We start from the raw sequence: 18,728 nt of genomic DNA on the forward strand, positions 1-18,728 counted from the left end.
TTCTATTATTAGTGTTGAACTTGCAACCACATTGCAATGCTTAAAATGTCAATAAGACATGAGCTTAATATACTGGTGCATTATTTATATATGTGCCACATCCCAGTTATACACTTGTAATAATGTTAGTCATAATATTGACCACATACTACTTTAAAAGGTATTAATGCTTGTTTGTTGAACAGTAACTATGTAGTGTATTAATGGTAGTTATTTGTTTATTAATAATAATTAATAATAAGTCATTAAGGTTTACTGAGAAAATTCTAGCTTTTATTTTTATGGAGTTTTGTCTTGGCTGTAAATCTAATTATTGGAGGGTTGCCTGGGTCTCCAAAAAAGGTGGCAACCCCTGACGGTGTTGTTGATGATGAGGCTGAAGCCCCGCCCACTGCACATGACTTTATGGCACTTACTTCCTTGTTTTGAATAGATTGGAACAATGTTGACAGCAGTAAGTCTTTCGATAATCTTGGGCGCTTTAACCACGGTTTTATCAGCAGGTGAGTCACGATTTAGGATTGACGATATGCAGCGAATTTATATAAACTGATCAATTTGTTTATAGCTGCGCCTGTAATGTTTTGAAAATTATTTTTAACGTGCACACATTAAAAGGTAATGTTGACTAAAGCTGCGTGTGAATGCAGAGCATTCTTATCATGTTTCCTTAAATTCCCAGCGGAGGACCTTCGGTTCGCGTCATATTATGGAAATCACATGGTTCTGCAGAAAGCCCCAGCTAAAGCAGTCGTGTGGGGATATGGAAAAACAGGGGCCAAGATCGTGCTGTCGTTGTCTGGACCACAAAATGCTTACACAACGTCTACGCGTGTTGTCAGTGGTAAAGTATTTACACGAATCTAGTGAAGTTCCTGGTTTTGTAGCTATCATTAGATGTGCTGGACTGCGCAATTCGATCGGTGTACAACATCAAAGTCCCGCGAGAAATGTGTTTTCGACTCGCTCTCGCGGTACTTTCATGTCATGATCCAGTCTAATATTTTAAATGTGCATGAAACGCACAGGAAGTATTTAAAGAAAAAATGTTCTTGTATAAATAGTGGATGTAGTACAGTATCTTGTGAAAGTCACATTTTGGTCTTTAAAGGGACTTTTTTGAAGTGTCTAATAAAACATTTTTTGCTCAAAATACCATATAGATAATTTATTATAGCATGTTAAAATGGACACTTTGTAGGTGTGAACAGAATTGTACCGTTTTGGGTGTGTCCTGTTAAATACAAAAGAGTTGATCTTTGCACTAAATAGCATTGCCATAGTTGGATAGTGCAGATTAGGGGGTATTATCCCCTTCTGACATCACAAGGGGGGCCAAATTTCAATAACTTACTTTTTCACATGCTTGCAGAGAATAGTTTACCAAAACTAAATTACTGGGTTGTTCATTTTCTAGGTTGATAGAAGCACTGGGGACCCAATTATAGCACTTAAACATGGATAAAGTCATATTTTCATGATATATTCCCTTTTAATGGTTCTTAAAAACCTTTTCCCTAAATGTACCACAGGTATTTGGCATACAACTCTCAGCCCTGTGGAAGCTGGTGGTCCTTATACACTCATTGTATTGCAGACAACAACTAATACTTCCATCATGCTCACAGATGTACTCTTTGGAGATATCTGGTTATGTGGTGGACAGAGTAACATGGCATTCACAGTTGGTCAAGTGAGTGAGTTTCTCCTAAAAAGGTTTATTCCTCTAGTTTACAGATATTGAGATGTATAGGGACAAATTATGAGCCTGTCGTTCAACAGATAAATAACGCAAAAGAGGAGCTGGCCATGGTCTCCAAGTTCTCTGATGTGAGAATCTTTCAGGCTGCCTTGGAGCAAAGCAATGTGGAGCTATATGATCTGCCAGGAGTTGAAGTTCCTTGGTCTCGACCAACAGCCGGTATTACGTGCACTTGCATGAACTTACAAGATTTTGCAGTGAACGTTGGTTAGGACTAAAGTGACATTTGTGGAAAATAAAGCATTTTGAAGTGAAATTACTGAACCTAAACATAAAAAAATTACAATTTCATTTACAAGAAAAAATGTCATATAAACCTTAAGAGAGATAAGCAGCCAATGTTCTTTGTCTTTTGTGTTCATTAAAGATGTGCTAGATGGAAAGCCTTTTACCCATTTTTCTGCTGTGTGCTGGCTCTTTGGCCGCTACCTCTATCAGACACTAAACTATCCAATAGGGTTAGTACAGTCGTGTTGGGGAGGAACACCCGTGGAGGCCTGGTCAGCATCAAGGCCACTTTACAAGTGTGGACTGAATAGGACAATGACCAGGTGCATTACCAGAACATATAAATAAATAACAAAATATTTAGCTAAAGAAAAGGCTAACATGAAATACCTCTAATTTAACATGCTTGATTTCTGCATCTCAATGCAACCTCAATAGACAACTGCCTGTGCAAAGTAACTTTTGGGAGGACATGTCATTCTCAGCATCATGGAAGAATTCTGTGCTGTGGAATGCTATGATCCATCCATTACTCAACATGACCATCACAGGAGCCATATGGTACCAAGGTAATACCTATCGGGTACAAAACTATTTAACCTGTATCAAGATTTGCAAAAAGACTTTTAACAGCATTTTATTACAGGTGAGGCTAATGCAGGCTACAACAGAGATGAATACAACTGCTCTTTCCCTGCCATGATCGATGACTGGAGATGGGCTTTCCATCAAGGCTCAGGTGGCCAAACGGCAATAGACTTTCCATTTGGATTTGTGCAGGTGCCAGTAGTAAAATACAAATGTTAAAACTTTTGGCAGATATACTGTATGTACCCTCGTTACTTTTGACATGAAATTATACTAGATTTCTATTGAATGCATTTCATCTCTCCTAGCTATCCACATGGGAGAAAAATCATTTACAAGATGGATTCAGAGAAATACGCTGGCACCAAACAGCAGACTATGGTTTTGCCCCTAATAAACGTATGAATAACACCTTTATGGCTGTTGCTGTTGACTTACCCGATGAAAAATCCCCCTGGGGCAGGTAAGAAAGTAGAAATGTTTTTTAATTGTAAAATGTATATTGTGCTGGACTCTTTAAGTCTTTATTTTTGCTCCAATAGCATCCACCCACGGTTTAAAAGGGATGTTGCATACAGACTTGTGCTAGGGGCAAGAGCTGTCGCCTATGGGGAGAAAGATGTATCTTTCCAGGGACCTTTCCCTGCTAAAATCCAGTTTAACCACTCTTCTATGAACATAATTTTCGATCAGAAAATTTCTGCCGTCCTTTCCGATAATGCTTTTGAGGTACAATAAACAGGTTTTACATTCACTATACTTAATTATAGAGAAAAACACAAATTCAAACAAATGGTTTTAAGGGAAAAATAAAAGCACTAGAGTTAAACTGAACATGCTAAACTGATTATAAATTATAAATATATATATATATATTTTTTTTTTTTTTTTGCTGCAGATCTGCTGCTCTTTGAATAATACATGTACAGATGACTCCCAGTGGATTTCAGTGCCCATGGAAAAACTGGGCTCTAATTATATTTTGCTGTCTTTAAGTAAGTGTCCCTCCAAGCCCACTGCTCTGCGTTATCTCTGGAGAGACTGGCCATGTGCTTTTGATGCCTGTCCAATTTATAGCTCTGACAACTTTTTACCGACACCACCTTTCATCCTAAACTAATTATAAATCGTGTAAATATTTGGGTTATAAAATGTGAATTTGAACAATGTTATCCTAACATTTGTCACCAAATGCCTACATTTGCATTTATGCACATAACAATTTGTTTACATTAATTTTGGGTGAAACAAGAATGTGAAGATTGCACAAATTCTGTTTAGCTTCTGTTTGGAATTTACTTGAGAACTGTTACCTCATAATGAAAGACTTTATTGAGATTTGAAATGTTTTTATATTCGGCAAAAACTTGCCAGTAATAAATGTCTCTTTTTTCCCTAGCAAACATTGGTCTTGGTTTTTTATTTTATTATATATATATATATATATATATATACATATATATATATATATACATATACATATACATACATATACATATACATATATATACATATACATATACATATATATACATATACATATATACATATATATACATATATATACATATACATATATACATATATATACATATACATATATACATATATATATATACATATATATATATACATACATATATATATATATATATATATATATATATATATATATATATATATATATATATATATATATATATATATACATATATATATACATATACATATACATATACATATATATATATATATATACATATATATATACATATATATATATATACATATATATATATATATATATATACATATATATATATACATATATATATATACATATATATATATATACATATATATATATATATATATATACATATATACATATATATATATATATGAGTTCACCTTCCTAAGTAAATATAGGCGCTGCATTGCCTTTTTAAAAATATACTCAGTGTGTTTAGTAAAACTTAGAGTTGAGTCAAAAACTGTTCCTAAATATATATATATATATATATATATAAACAAATGTATAATATAATTTCTGAAAATATTAGGTCTACCTTTGGAATTAATTAAAATACAAATTTAAAATACATTTGCAAAACCAATATAAAATGTAATTCAACAAGCTGGGGCACGTTCAATCTCACACCGGTGCGCAACGTTTTGCTACGGTTTCCGGGTTGAACGACATGTTTCCTTGAAACGGTGTGCAACGGAATGCAACAGGTTTTAGAAGTGTTTTCTCTTGTTTGGTGGGTGTGTCAGAAATGTCATCCCAATCAGCGGCAAGATGTATAAAACCACGCGATAGTAAAGAGACAGCTTGCTCAATTGGTTCAAGTTGGAATGTTGTCCTTCATTCTGGACGGCAGGGTCAGTGACTGTAACATCCAGGGTATTTTACAGTATTAAACACACATTTATAACGATTTCATCAGGCTTCAGAAACATTTAAAAAAGAACACAAAGAATGGCCTCTCAGCTACCGTAGTTGCAACTCTTGCGTCATCACAACAGAGTGTTCAATGCATCACCGTTTCTGTTTAATAAACGTCATGCAACGTTTTGTCGGGGCTGAACGCAGCCCTGGTTAGTGATGGGACATCTGAAGCGAAGCTCCGGAGCTTGTGTCGAGCAAAAAGGGGCGTTCCAGATGAAGCCCCGATTCGAGGCTTGTATCGTTTCCGTGAAAATCACGTGACGATGACAAACGAGGCCTCGTTTTCTGTTGAATACGTCATTGCTTCACTCTGAGTATCGCCTCCGTAAAAAAATGGTTCGAAACTCGCGCCTCTTGTGGGTTTTGCAGTACGTTTGCATTGGTGTTGAGGTGTTGGTTGTACGTAGTGGCGAGTTTGTAGTGAGTTTGTAGTATAGTTATCATTATATATCACAGCCTGTATTATATATTATATTACACTTAGTTTAGACGATTATTAGAGTAAATTATACATAGCATAGGAAAGTAGATTAGTAGAGTAAATTAGCATATATCTAGTTCTAATACCTATAATACGTAATTATTTTGCTATATATATTTTGATATAGCCTATATTAGTAGTAGTTTTATTATTATATATAGTATTGCTGTTATTATTTATTATTATTATAAGACTATACTGTATTAGGGATAGCCTAGGAGGACTGAGGATCCATTGGGATATTGAAACAAACAGAAGCTCCAATATCCCAATTTATATAAGCTGGCACTGACCTTCTTATGTTGTCCAGCATCATCAGTGCCCTGTGAAAGGGTGTTTTCTAAGGCTTAAGAGGAGCTTTCTAAAAAGAGAAACCGCTTCAATCCAAATACTGTTAAAAACTTTTGTTTTAAATAAAAACCAGTAAACACTTTTCTGTGTTGCAGTTTGCTGTTTCACACTTCCAGTCCCATAAGCATTGCACTATTGCACCCCTCAGTTCAATAAGCATTGCACTATTGCCTTCCCAGTCAGCACTGCACTCATAATAATTTATTTACACTCATTCGGGGCATTCATGGTTATCAATAACCCAAAGAACTACTGAACAGTTGAACACAAAGATGTGTATGTATGAGTTGTGTGTGCATTGGTTAACACAAGCAGAGTAAAATACTTTATTTAATACACAGGCAATAGATAAAGCCCACACCATGACAATTTGGTTGCTCAGAATGAATAGATTTGTGTGCAATACATTGCTTTCCACAGCAGGTGTCACTAGAGAGCACACTGTTCACGAGGCTTCGGGTAACTGAACCTTTTGGCGAACCAATGGGCTGGAAAGCCTCAGTGGTTCAGGAAGCCTCATTTGGCCATCACTAGCCCTGGTGTCTCTAGGGGTCATAGAAATAAATAGGTGGGTAGAACCATTGCACGTTAAAAGGATGCCTCGAGTAGGCGGAGCTTGGTGTTCGTGTTCAAGTTTAGGCCGAGCTGCGCAAAGTCGCAAACTGATCGGCGAATGAAATCAAGGTATCGCGAGAGCTGTCTGCTCTCACATCGCTCTCGCGGTACTCTAATGTAATCCCCGGTACTCTGCACAGCGACGCATGATCCAATCAAACACCTTAATTTGTAATTTTTGCAACGTGCGCCCCCTACAGATTTATTTAAATCTTACAGTGTCACTATCTCTATTAGCGCTTCTTGTTGTTATTCAGCTCAGTGAATTGCAAGCTCAAGTTGCGCGTGCGCTAAGAGGCGTGTGCGCATGTATGTAAACTAGCGGCCTTTTCCTATTGAGGGCAGACGAGACGCGTCTTTTCTGCTAAGAAAACACATATTATAGTTAGTGTATACATAAACAGGTAACTCATTTGATCATTTAAATTATTACATGTTTTTGTTTGTAATCTCATTGACTCGTTGTTGCTACTCGTCGGCGGGGCTAGATGTACAATGTAGTTAGCTACCTAGCAGGCTAACGCTAGCGGCTCAGTGAATCTTCCTTTAATATTTTATATAGACAATATGTTACCTCGCGAGTTGTGATTGTGTATGCACCAAGCGTGTTACACGAGCTGAATCATAAGGTGTTTTTAATGTGCATCCATGAATATTGCATAAATCAGGGTTGTTTCTGCAGTTAGCTTGAGGTACTGTAGCCACTTGGCTATCTACATTACCGTTTTTACTTCATGTGTGTTATACACACGTCTAAAATGTGTTGTTTTTCTAACGTAAAGTCTCAACTTTACAACCATTCTTAAACGATGTGATGTATTTAGTCTTTCATTTATTTGGAAAGCCATCCTTCTCGAATTCTCGGTCGTGTCAACAATCTTACAACTTAAATGTACCGAGGTTTAAATAACTTTTGACACCGTTAACACAAAATTGTTTTCCTTAAGCTAATCCTATTCCTTATTCTGACTCAACCTGTAAAAATCCAGTTAAAGTTATTGTTTGTGACTTAAAGCTTTCTGCATAAAATCATGATGTAGAAAATTGGATTGTTTTGAAACACCACCAATGACTAAGCGATAGAAAATGACTCACTTGTGTATTCACAATTTGTTTTTATATTACTGCTTTGATTTCATTTTCCATGCACATATTCTGCAGGTGGTTATGAACAGTGGGGAAAACCTATACAGATATCATTTAATCTACTACTTTAACTTAAAATAAGCATCTTAACATAATGCAAAAACGTGGTTGGAATGTACCATGCTGCAACTGTATTGATGTATTTAGTGTACTGAGATTTACAAGTGGCATTATATATGGCTACGTAATGAGAGTGTTTGTTGTATAGGCTTACTAAATTGTGCCCTCTTACTATTGCAGCAGCCCTGCCCCGACGCGGCCCAACCCCAAGCGGAGCCGTCATGTGGCAGGAGGCCCGCAAACATGAGCGCAAACTCCGTGGGATGATGGTGGACTACAAGCGTCGTGGGGAGCGACGCAGAGAGTACTATGAGAAAATTGTAATAAGAATCATCCAACCTATCGTTTTACCCTACTGTTTGTTTTTAAGCACAGATGAATCTTAGTAGTGAACATTTTAAATGGCTTCCTGTTTAGAAAAAGGATCCAGCCCAGTTCCTTCAGGTTCACGGGCGAGCATACAAAATCCATCTGGATTCAGCGGTAGCCCTGGCAGCTGAGAGTCCCATCAACATGTATGTCTTTAGCACCTGACCACTGTCAATACTGAATCTTATGTTTACTGTATTTATATAGAAAATTTCAAAGTCATACAACCATACTGTTAGGTCTATAATGTCTTTCTTGAAATTGAACATTGAACAATATAATTGTCATTGCAGGATGCCTTGGCAAGGAGATACCAATAACATGATTGATAGATTTGATGTCAGGGCACACCTGGACTACATCCCAACCTATACACCACCTCTTCTGATCACACCGTGAGTCTGGTTATTTAAAGGAGCATTTCACCCGTAGAAACATTCATCTTTATTGAAAGTGTGTCATATTTGTAGTCGAAATGTAACATACATTTAGAATTTGGTGCCTATTTGACTGAGAAAAGCGGTGTTTGTAGTCTCACCCCCTCAACAAAGATATTGGACTTCCTTCTTTCAATGATGCAAAATGATGATTTTTACATCATTGAAAGAAGGAAGTGCAACACTAAAATCTGTATTTCTCCTGTCTCAGCGGCAACTGAGGAAATGATGCATGACCATTCAAAAACATGACTATACAAACTATACAAAGCTTAATGCAAATGGGTGAAGTGTCCCCTTAACTGCGTTTTGATGACTTGTTTTGTTGTGCAGAACTAATTGCTGATATGTTGTTTCCATTTTTTTCTGTCACAGCACCCCTGAACAGGAATCTGAAGAGAGGAAATGCAATTATGAGCGGTATAGAGGTTTGGTGCAGAATGACTTTGCTAACAGTAAGTCACCGTTGGTTTCAAACAAATGAAATAGATATTTTTTTGCTGCTTTCCAACACTGTTCCTGAAGTAGGAACGGGGATGGGAACCAGTGGTGTATATACTGTATTGATTAATTGGGAAGAATCCACCTTAAAAGTGTTTTTGTCACTTTGTAGTCTCTGAGGAGCAGTGTTTGTACCAGATATATGTTGATGAGCTCTACGGTGGCCTGCTGAGACCAAATGAGGATGAAAAGAAAAAGTATGAATCTGTTGTATGCATTCTTTGTTTATAAAATATAACATAAGTGCCTGAAAGTACCTTCACATCTATGTTTCTGTCTGTTAGACCTACTGAGAAGAAAGCTCAGATTGGATATACCTATGAAGACAGTACAGTGACAGAATCACATGATCCAGAGAAGGAAAACGACGATGACTCGGAAAACAGCGAGTCTGAGGAAGACGAGGTCATCCCTGACATTGGTGCGTCCTTTAAAAAGTATTATAATATGTTTCTGTAGCTCAGTGGTAGAGCATTGTGTTAGCAGCCTTGTAATCGCTTTGGATAAAAGCATCTGCCAAATGCATAAAAGTTCAGCTTGTTAAGTCATGACATTCGGAATACTGTTTCAGGGTCCAAGGCGCACTCATTTCAATAGAGAATATTGTATAAACAGCCGTTCATGAGCACATTAAACATTTGTGCAAAATTTATAAACTCGCAGTGTACACTGCAGTCTCCAGGCTCAAAGAATCACAGAAAGCAAAATATTAATAATTCGTAAAAAAAATCATGATCATGTCTGGGCATCTCAGATTTTACACTGGATATAAAAATTGCAATGTTTGTTATTATGATACGAGTGATTAGAATGATTTTCTTGTTATTTCCCTTTGGTGCATGATTATTTAACAAGTGGATTAATTTATAGAACATAGAAATACATATGCTAGTATAAGTGATGTTATTTCAATAGTGTCTTTTTAACATGTATGGGAATACTTTATGTTGTAGATGTTGAGGTGGATGTCGATGAACTGACCCCAGAACAGAACACTGAGATCAACAAGATGGGCACCACTTATGGCATGGCAGACGGGGACTTTGTTTGGTTCGTTCACCCATCCTTCATCTAAACCAGCAAAATGCTAACTATTCAGAAGAGAATAACCATTTGACCATATTTGGCCATAAAAGAGATCCCAGTAAGCATGTTGTATTATTTTTATAAACTTATGTAAATAAAAACTGGTCAATCTTGGTGGCAGGATGTTGAGGAAGGACAAGGAGGAAGTGGAGGCCATTAAACACGCTAAAGCTTTGGAGGCGGAGAAGGCCATGTATTCTGTAAGGGCATTTTCTTGTTAACTGACCTTTATTGAAGATGTGTGTGATTGATTTTGTTTTCATTTTCACTGTTACCATTCTGTATCCATCAGGGTCGGCGTTCTCGCAGGCAGCGACGAGAGTTTAGAGAAAAATATATGAAAGGACGACAGATCAGCCCACCCAGGTAACCCAAATGTAATATGTTAAACACATGTATATTATTTGCGATGTTTCATCAATATACAACCATGTTTTTAATCTTTTTACTCAGAAGAAATTCCTTTCATATTTTTTGCCATTCTGGTATTCCTCATTTAAAAATCAATTTAAGTCACAACTCAACAGCGTTTTAAACATTTTAGGTGCAATATTTTGTTTACATATTAACTAAAACTATATGAATTCAAAACACAGCTATGCCAGAAGAGACAGTCCCACATATGACCCATACAAACGGTAAGTATATTTGACAGCCTGATATTTTTCAAGACAGCAAAATAAATTAATTTTTATACTTTATATACTAATCCTGTATTTTACTATGCTCTTTCCAGGCCACAGTCAGATTCAAGTTCAGAGTCCCGCTCTCGATCCCGATCTCCAGGCAATGATAAAATCACCTTCATTACTAGCTTCGGGGGCAGTGATGAGGAGGGAGCCGCAGCCACGCAAGCCCTGCCTGCGGCACCGTCAAGCCACACCTCCTCCAACACCGCAGGTCATAGCAGGGGCTCCCGGTCGGTAACTTCCCTTTCCTACCTTCTGGCTCTTTAGTGGCTGATTTCTACATTTAATTATTTTAAAATGTGTTTGGTGGAAGGATGTTGCAGGGAATTTCGCATGTTTAACCTTAAAATAAACTTTTTTTTTATTAAAACGGTTGAGAAAGCAAATCAATTTTGGAGCTTCCTCAGACCCATGGCTTTCTTAATTTATAAGTATAGTTCCTTAACTGGTCAAGCACTTTGCATTGTCTTGCACTAACTTTGATTTAATAAATTGTATAGGTTGCCCATTGTAACACAGCATATTGTCCTTTATCTTTCAGTCGAAGACGCTCATCCTCAAGTCACTCGTCCTATTCCTCCCGCTCCTCTTCGCATCGCTCCTCACGTTCATCCTCCCGTTCCCGCCGGAGTCGACGTTCTCGTGGAGGCAGAGACCGGGACAGCCGCTATTCGCGGTCTCGTTCTCGCTCTCGTCGGCGCTCTGATTCCCGTTCACGGCAACGCAGTGGAGGTGGCGGCTCGAGGAGACGATACGACAGGACACGATCTCGTTCTACAGATCGGGACAGGGGAAGAGACAGAAACCGAGAAAGAGAACGAGACCGGGATAGAGGGAGGTGCTACACGGGCCGCAGACGATCTAGGTAGGACAGCTAGTAAAATGTTCTCACTAACTTTGTTTCCTTAAAAAAAAAAATGTGCCTGAACAGTGTTACAGATCTTTTCATAAGATCTTAACTCTCTCCCTCAGGTCTCGCTCACACTCGCGGTCAGGTGATCGTTATCGGCGAAGGAGTCGCAGCTCGGCGTACAGGAGGGGTGGCAGCATCAGTCAAAGCCCCTCACGCTCACCCGCCGCAAGCCATAGCTCCTCCCCCTCTTCACGTTCTGCTCAGCCTGCCTGTGCTTCTGGTGACAAGCTGAGAAAGTAAGTAGCAACCACTGATCTATATAAATGACTGGATTGCACATGATGTCACATTATTAAAGGCACCGTGCCACCATATTGGTATGCCCAAACATTCTATTAAATGAATGGGACTTTATCAGATTTCATTGATAAAATCAGTTTCTGTTTTAAATGTATTATCTCTAAAGGCTCCTTCTATGTTTTTACAACACATACATCCTTAGCATGTACTTAGTTATTTTATCACTACTGTTCTTAAAGGAATATTCCATTTTCTTAAAAGAAAAATCCAGATAATTTACTCACCACCATGTCATCCAAAATGTTGATGTCTTTCTTTGTTCAGTCGAGAAGAAATTATGTTTTTTGAGGAAAACATTGCAGGATTTTTCTCATTTTAATGGACTTTAATAGAGCCCAACATTTAATACCTAACTCAACACTTAACAGTTTTTTTCAACAGAGGTTTAAAGGACTATAAACGATCGCAAACGAGGCATAAGGGTCTTATCTAGCGAAACGATTGTCATTTTTGACAAGAAAAATAAAAAATATGCACTTTTAAACCACAACTATCGTCTAGGTCCGGTCCAGCGTGACCTAACGCAAATGCGTAGTGACGTAGGGAGGTCACGTGTTACATATATAAAACGCACATTTGTGGACCATTGTAAACAATAAACTGACACAAAGACATTAATTAGCATCAGTTGACATACAACAACGTAGGAACGGTCCTCTTTCAACACACTTGTAAACACTGGGGCAGAGTTTCGCGGTCGTCCTCTGTGACCTCTTGACGTCATGACGTATTGCGTGGGGTCACGCTGACGCATCACGACCGGATCTAGACGAGAAGTTGTGCTTTAAAAGTGCATATTTTTTATTTTTCTTGTCAAAAATGACAATCGTTTCGCAAGATAAGACCCTTATGCCTCGTTTGGGATCATTTAGAGTCCTTTGAAACTCCGTTGAAAAAAACTGTTAAGTGTTGAGTTAAGTATTAAATGTTGGGCTCTATTAAAGTCCATTAAAATGAGAAAAATCCTGGAATGTTTTCCTCAAAAAACATAATTTATTCTCGACTGAACAAAAAAGACATCAACATTTTGGAAGACATGGTGGTGAGTAAATTATCTGGATTTTTCTTTTAAGAAAATGGACTATTCCTTTAAGGTCATAAAACTTTATTTCTATGCAATATACACCTGTGTCATTGTAAAAGATTGCAGCAGACAAACCACGTTTCATTTTCTATAAATTCCTAATCCTGAGTAAAATATAAACATTGCAAATAACATCAAAAGTAACCATTCATTTACATACACACATGTCCTAAAAAAATAATCTTGTGTGACTGATACGCTGCGTTCGAAACCACCTACTTTCATACTATATACTAGGCGAAGTAGTCCTTTTTCATATTATACATTATGGAAGTAGGCGGTTTCTGATGCAGCGATACACTGTAAACTGAGTGAATTTAGATCATGATTTTGAATGTAAGTCAATGATGCCCTCTTCAGGTTGGGCATACCAATATGGCCACCGTTGGCTTCTCCTCCCGCTGTTACGTTAGTGTTGTATGCGCAATCCAGTCGTTTTTATAGATCATATAGTGGTTGCCACACAACTGAAAAAAGCCAAATGACCAAGCTTATACTAAATATTAAAAAAGTGATGCAGCTGACAGTTTTTCAATTTCTCTCTCTCAGGCCTGACACTGCGGGTGGTAAAGAGACTGGAGCTGCCAAAGTCAGTAAGAATTTAATATATCTCGAATTTGTTGCTAAAGACTTCGCCTCCCTCACCCCTGACAGGCTGATGCAGTTAGCAATCACGCTGGGGCTCTTGCCCATCTCTTGTGCCCTTGGCTCTACAGAGAGCCTTTGATCTCATTGGAAATGCTTTTGATTAGGTCATCAGTTGTCCTGGCGCACAAGGTGGCTGCAGTGCCCTGTCTTTACAGATTTTAAGCAGAAGTTACCTGAATGACCTTATATGCCTTTTGGAACGTGTTTAATGCAAGGTGTCTGAGAGTGATGTTTTTATGTATTTAAGGAAAGATACATTTGACTTTATTTAACCCAATAATGGTTATCTGAACTGCTGGGTTGTTGATAGACACCGTGTGAATGATGTGATGAAAGGGAAACTACAAAGGTATAATGGATGTTATGAGGTTGTCTAAGCAGTTAGAGAGCTCAGGTGGTGCTTCTGCTCTGGGCTTGTCAAGACAGGCAGAGGAACTTCACTCACTTACACACAAACACACCTGCATAAGTCAATACACATTGTCCTTGTGGGTTGAACAGATTACCGCTATGAAAAGCAGAACCATCTGAAATGGCTACAGTTGCCATTTTGTCACGGTTTCACCAAGTTGCCATGCCTGACCCGGTAAAAGATAATATAGCTTTGTACTATTTGTTCAGTGTTTTTTTGATTGTGTCTAAATTGCTACCATCATTTGCCTGTTCACACCTTGCCCCTACTGCCCGCACAAACAAATACCTGCAACAAATACAGGCAAAAAGGACAACCGGTGATGTGAAATCTGACCACCTGTTGATGTTAAACAGGCAGCGAATTAATGATCTGTATGTGGTCTAAAAGCACTCCCCCATCTGCATGAATCTACCTTGGCATAGATAACTTGTACTCGGTTTTTGTGCAGTTGCCTGATCTCTTTATTCCCGCCTGTTCTAAAGTCAGTGTGTCTATTGCAGTCCAAGATGACCCCACAGGAAAAGCTCAAACTCCGTATGCAGAAAGCCCTAAACAAGCAATGTAAGTTACTAATTTAGACATTTAATAATCCTCTTCCTTTTTTTTACCTTTCAGATGCTCAAGTCTCAATGTAATTATGAGATTTGGTGCTTCAAAGGTTGATTTCAATTCACTTTGATTTCAATTATTCACGTGACCTTACTCTGTCAATATTTAACATGTCAAGGTTATAATTTTACAGAATGATCTTTACATTATGTAGGATGATTTTATGTAGAAAACAGCAAAATGACTATAGCTGGGGTTTTTCAAGGTAGGGCCACAAATGTGTTGGACAGATATGAGAATATTAACTGTTAATTGAAAGCTGAATGAAGTAACAAGTTAGCTTAATTATTTATTTAACTTAATAAAACCTCAGAAATTAAAATTGTATCATTTGCCAAGTTTCTGCAGAATTTCTTTTTTTTTACCTTGCACTGTAAAAATTCCTTGTTGCACTTTTTTAAAGTTTAATTCATTTGAAACTACAATTTATTTCAAATTGATTTTATGTTGCAGCCTGATACTACAATCTTTTGTACAATCTACTACTACTTTAAGTTTTTTTCCTCATTAATCTACTCTGAGTGCCCCATAATGAAAAATCCAACACAGAATTTAAGAAATGTCTGTACATTTATTAAAAAGAAAAAGTATTCAGACCCTTTCCAAAACACTTTTTAAAGGGATAGTTCACCCCAAAATGATAATTTAATCATAAATCACTTACCCCTGTTTCGTTCTAAACCACCAAGTGCTCCGATTGTTCACGAGCAGACTACAGCGCATGCATACATCAGCGCTGATGTCTCCTGCTGATGTAGTTGCCGGCATACAGACACCGAATTCGCTGGCAAGTAATTTGGGAATTTATGCGGGCTGTTTAAGTATTGTTTACAATGTCAGCATAATGCCAAAAACGGAAAACCAAAAAATGTTGACAACTACGTTAGCAGCATGCGCCGTAGTCTAGTCGCGAACACGCTCTAAACAACCAAGGAGCAGAAATTTTTTGCTTTTTTTCATTGCGCACAAAAGTGTTCTTGTCGGTTCATAATATTATTATTGAACGACTGATGGAACATGGTCCTTTTTGGCGATGTCTTTCATTCTTTTCTGGGAAACGGATTGTGAATGTAACTCAATGGGACAGACAAAAGCCTCCCAGTTTTCATCAAACATATCTAAAAATGTGTTATGAAGACAATCTGAGAACTTGGTGGTTTAGAACGACACTGGGGTAAAATTATTACTTTGGGGTAAACTATCCCTTTAAGCTCTGATGCCACCTATTTCTCTTGATCGTTGCCGAGATGTTTCGGTACCTTGAGTCGATTCCACCTATTGGAAATTAACTTGATTGAACATGATTTGGAAAGGCACACACCTTTCTAAAAAGGTCTCCCAGCTGACAAAAGCATATCAGAGCCATGAGGTCAAAAGGAACTACCTGCAGAGCTCAGAGACAAAACAGATTTGGGAAAAGCTGGAAATCAATTCTGCAGCACTGAAGGTTCCCAAAAGCACAGTGTCCTCCATAATTATCAAACACAAGGAGGACTCTTCCGAGAGCTGCTCGCCTTGCCAAACTGAGCAGTCTGGGTGATTGACCTTTATAAGAGAGGTGAACACGAACCTGATGGTTACTTTGACTGAGCTCTAGAGATCCTGTGTGGAGATGGGACAGAGTTCTAGGAGGACAACGGTCACTGCAGCTCTCCACCAATCTGGGCTGCTTGGATTTGGTACAAAAGGACTCAGACTGTGAGCAACAATATTCTCTGGTCTAATAAAACCTAGATTGAATTGTTCGGCCTCAATCCCTAAAGTTATCTAAGGAGGAAACCAGGCACCGCTCATCACCTGCCCAATACAATCCCAAAAGTGAAGCATATGGGTGGTTGCATCGTACTGTGCGGATCTTTTTCAGCAGCAGGGACTGGGAACACTGGTCAGAGGCTGAATTGAGCAAAGAGATACAGAGATATCCTCAATGAAAACCGTTTGACAATGTTCAGAACCTAACACTGGGCTGAAGGTTTATCCTCCAAAACATTACAATGACTAAGCAAACAGCCAAGGCCCTGAATTGAGCCCTTTCAAACTCTTCTGAGAGACCTGAATATGGCTGTCCAACGAAGATCCCCATCCAACTTGACCGAGCTTGAGAGGATTTGCAAGAAAGAATGGTAAAATATCCCTTAATCCAGGTGTGCAAAGCATACCCAAAAAGACTCAAGGCTGTAATTGCTGCCCAAGGTGCTTCATCTCAGTACTGAGTAAGGGGTGTGAATACATATATGTAAATGGGATATTTTCGTTTTTTCTTATAAAAATATAAGAAGTTCTGTTTTCACTTTGTCTCTATGCGGTACTGAGTGTAGATTAATGAGACCTTATATGTGAATTTTGTTAAGCATTTCATATACCTTTATTGACGCATGCTTCTCTTGCCTCTATTTCAGTGTATTACACAGTGTAATATTGTTAAAAGTGCTATAGAAATAAACTTGAATTGATCGATATAAAATCGTTGTATGATTTGAATATAAATTATTCAAATCATACTGTTATCAGCTTGACATTACAATGTTGACATTCAAAACAGCTTATCCCATTCTGTTCCAAACTAATTTTATGTGTGCATTCTGTATTGGTATATTTTGTATAAGCCTGACCTTGTGCAAAGACCAGACTTTTTCGACTTTAGTTTAGATTCTTGTATGCCACACATTTTCATATGGTTTGTGTATTGGGGGAAAATCCTGTTTACCCTGTCTTACCTTTTGCTTTTATCTTGCTCAGCAAAAGCGGATAAAAAAGCTGCGCAAGCCAAGATCCAGCAGCAGGAAAACAAGCGACAGGTAAAAGTGTTTATGGGTGTGTAAGCTGGTATGCAGGTTAGTATCTTCATATCATGTGGTTTTAACTGAAGTTTCTTGCTGTCACAGGAACGAGAAGGCGTTCTGCGAGCAATGGCACGGAAAATCCGCATGAAGTACGTCTGAGCGTGTATATACATGTAACGTGTTTGTGTTGTCTATGTTTATAAAGGAGAGGATATAGTTTGGTCATTGTTTGGTCTTGCAGGGAGCGGGAACGCCGGGAGAAAGAAAGAGATGAATGGGAGAGGCAGTATGGTCGACAGAGTCACTCGCCCTCCCCCGACTCCAAATACAGTGAGTTTGTATGAATAAATGCTGGAATGTGAAAGATTATTAGACCCTGCTGTAATCCACTCATCTGTGCAGTGGTCTGGTTTATATTGGTATCCAAATTATAATGGAATATAAAAAAAGTGTTCTGTTCTCATGAGTTATATAAGAAATTGAATGATAATTAATCTCGAAAACCGAAGAAAAATTCTAATCATAAATCTTGAACACCCCACAGGTCGGGACTACAGCTCATCCAAAAGGTATGCTGAAACCAGTCTGTGCCTGTTCACATTCTGAAAGGCTGGAGAGGGCACCGCACTTGTCCATTTAATCTACACACAGTGTGATTCAAGCTTGTTTAAACTTAATTTTCTGTTTACATTAACAGGAGGTCTCGCTCAAGATCAAGAAGTCCCCATCACCGGTACTGAAGAAACAGACAGCAGCAGAGGAGAAAAATAATCGAGAGATGTCAAACTAATATTTTAGGAGTGAAAAGTAATCGGGATGGCAACATTAAAATGACCAATAAAATGTATTTCACTCATTAACGCCTCTTGCATCATCTGAGGAGCACACTGGAAATAATAAAATATGAATAAACTCACTTCCATTGCTAAAATCTGTGAATTAGCATAATCATGCTCCTAACAATTTTCCATAAAATTAAACTATACATTTGCAATGCAAAAGTTACCATGAAAAGGAATGCTATGATCCATCAATTCCAGTTGCCCTATATGAGATTGGAAATGTTTCCCTTTTGTCTCTATTAAGATGTCATTCTGTGGGAGTCGACTTGGCATACATAAGATCATCCTATTAATGTAATGTACATATTGTAATCCCTTCATTGAAGATTGTGATAAAACTTGGCACTCTTATAGAACTACCAGATGTTA

The 18,728-nt window shown here is 37.9% G+C and overlaps 2 protein-coding genes across 3 annotated transcripts; both read left to right on the forward strand.

The window, feature by feature from the left end:
* Nucleotides 1–391: 391 nt before the first annotated feature.
* Nucleotides 392–3,973, forward strand: siae (sialic acid acetylesterase). The gene is made up of 10 exons (XM_065283038.1): nt 392–503; nt 683–844; nt 1,533–1,693; nt 1,783–1,921; nt 2,130–2,313; nt 2,429–2,559; nt 2,637–2,770; nt 2,887–3,041; nt 3,121–3,307; nt 3,477–3,973. Exons 1-10 carry the CDS (start codon nt 443–445, stop codon nt 3,696–3,698), a joined length of 1,536 nt encoding a protein of 511 aa, XP_065139110.1. The 5' UTR covers nt 392–442; the 3' UTR covers nt 3,699–3,973.
* A 2,771-nt stretch (nt 3,974–6,744) lies between these two features.
* Nucleotides 6,745–18,373, forward strand: clasrp (CLK4-associating serine/arginine rich protein). Of its 2 annotated transcripts, XM_065283039.1 has the most exons (21): nt 6,745–6,881; nt 7,864–8,003; nt 8,101–8,198; nt 8,346–8,447; nt 8,865–8,944; nt 9,103–9,187; nt 9,275–9,411; nt 9,944–10,040; nt 10,198–10,276; nt 10,369–10,442; nt 10,673–10,714; nt 10,813–10,995; nt 11,307–11,630; nt 11,738–11,914; nt 13,612–13,651; nt 14,626–14,686; nt 17,474–17,532; nt 17,620–17,666; nt 17,759–17,847; nt 18,062–18,086; nt 18,215–18,373. In XM_065283039.1, the coding sequence occupies exons 2-21, from the start codon at nt 7,905–7,907 to the stop codon at nt 18,255–18,257; spliced, it is 1,941 nt and encodes a 646-aa protein (XP_065139111.1). In that variant the 5' UTR covers nt 6,745–6,881; nt 7,864–7,904; the 3' UTR covers nt 18,258–18,373. The 2 variants fall into 2 exon arrangements, 1 of the variants encoding a protein (XP_065139111.1); XR_010543527.1 differs by lacking the exons at nt 18,062–18,086; nt 18,215–18,373 and having other exon boundaries at nt 13,612–13,655.
* Nucleotides 18,374–18,728: the final 355 nt, after the last annotated feature.

Source organism: Paramisgurnus dabryanus, chromosome 9 (assembly GCF_030506205.2).
Source record: "Paramisgurnus dabryanus chromosome 9, PD_genome_1.1, whole genome shotgun sequence".
NCBI classification, from domain to species: Eukaryota; Metazoa; Chordata; class Actinopteri; order Cypriniformes; family Cobitidae; genus Paramisgurnus; species Paramisgurnus dabryanus.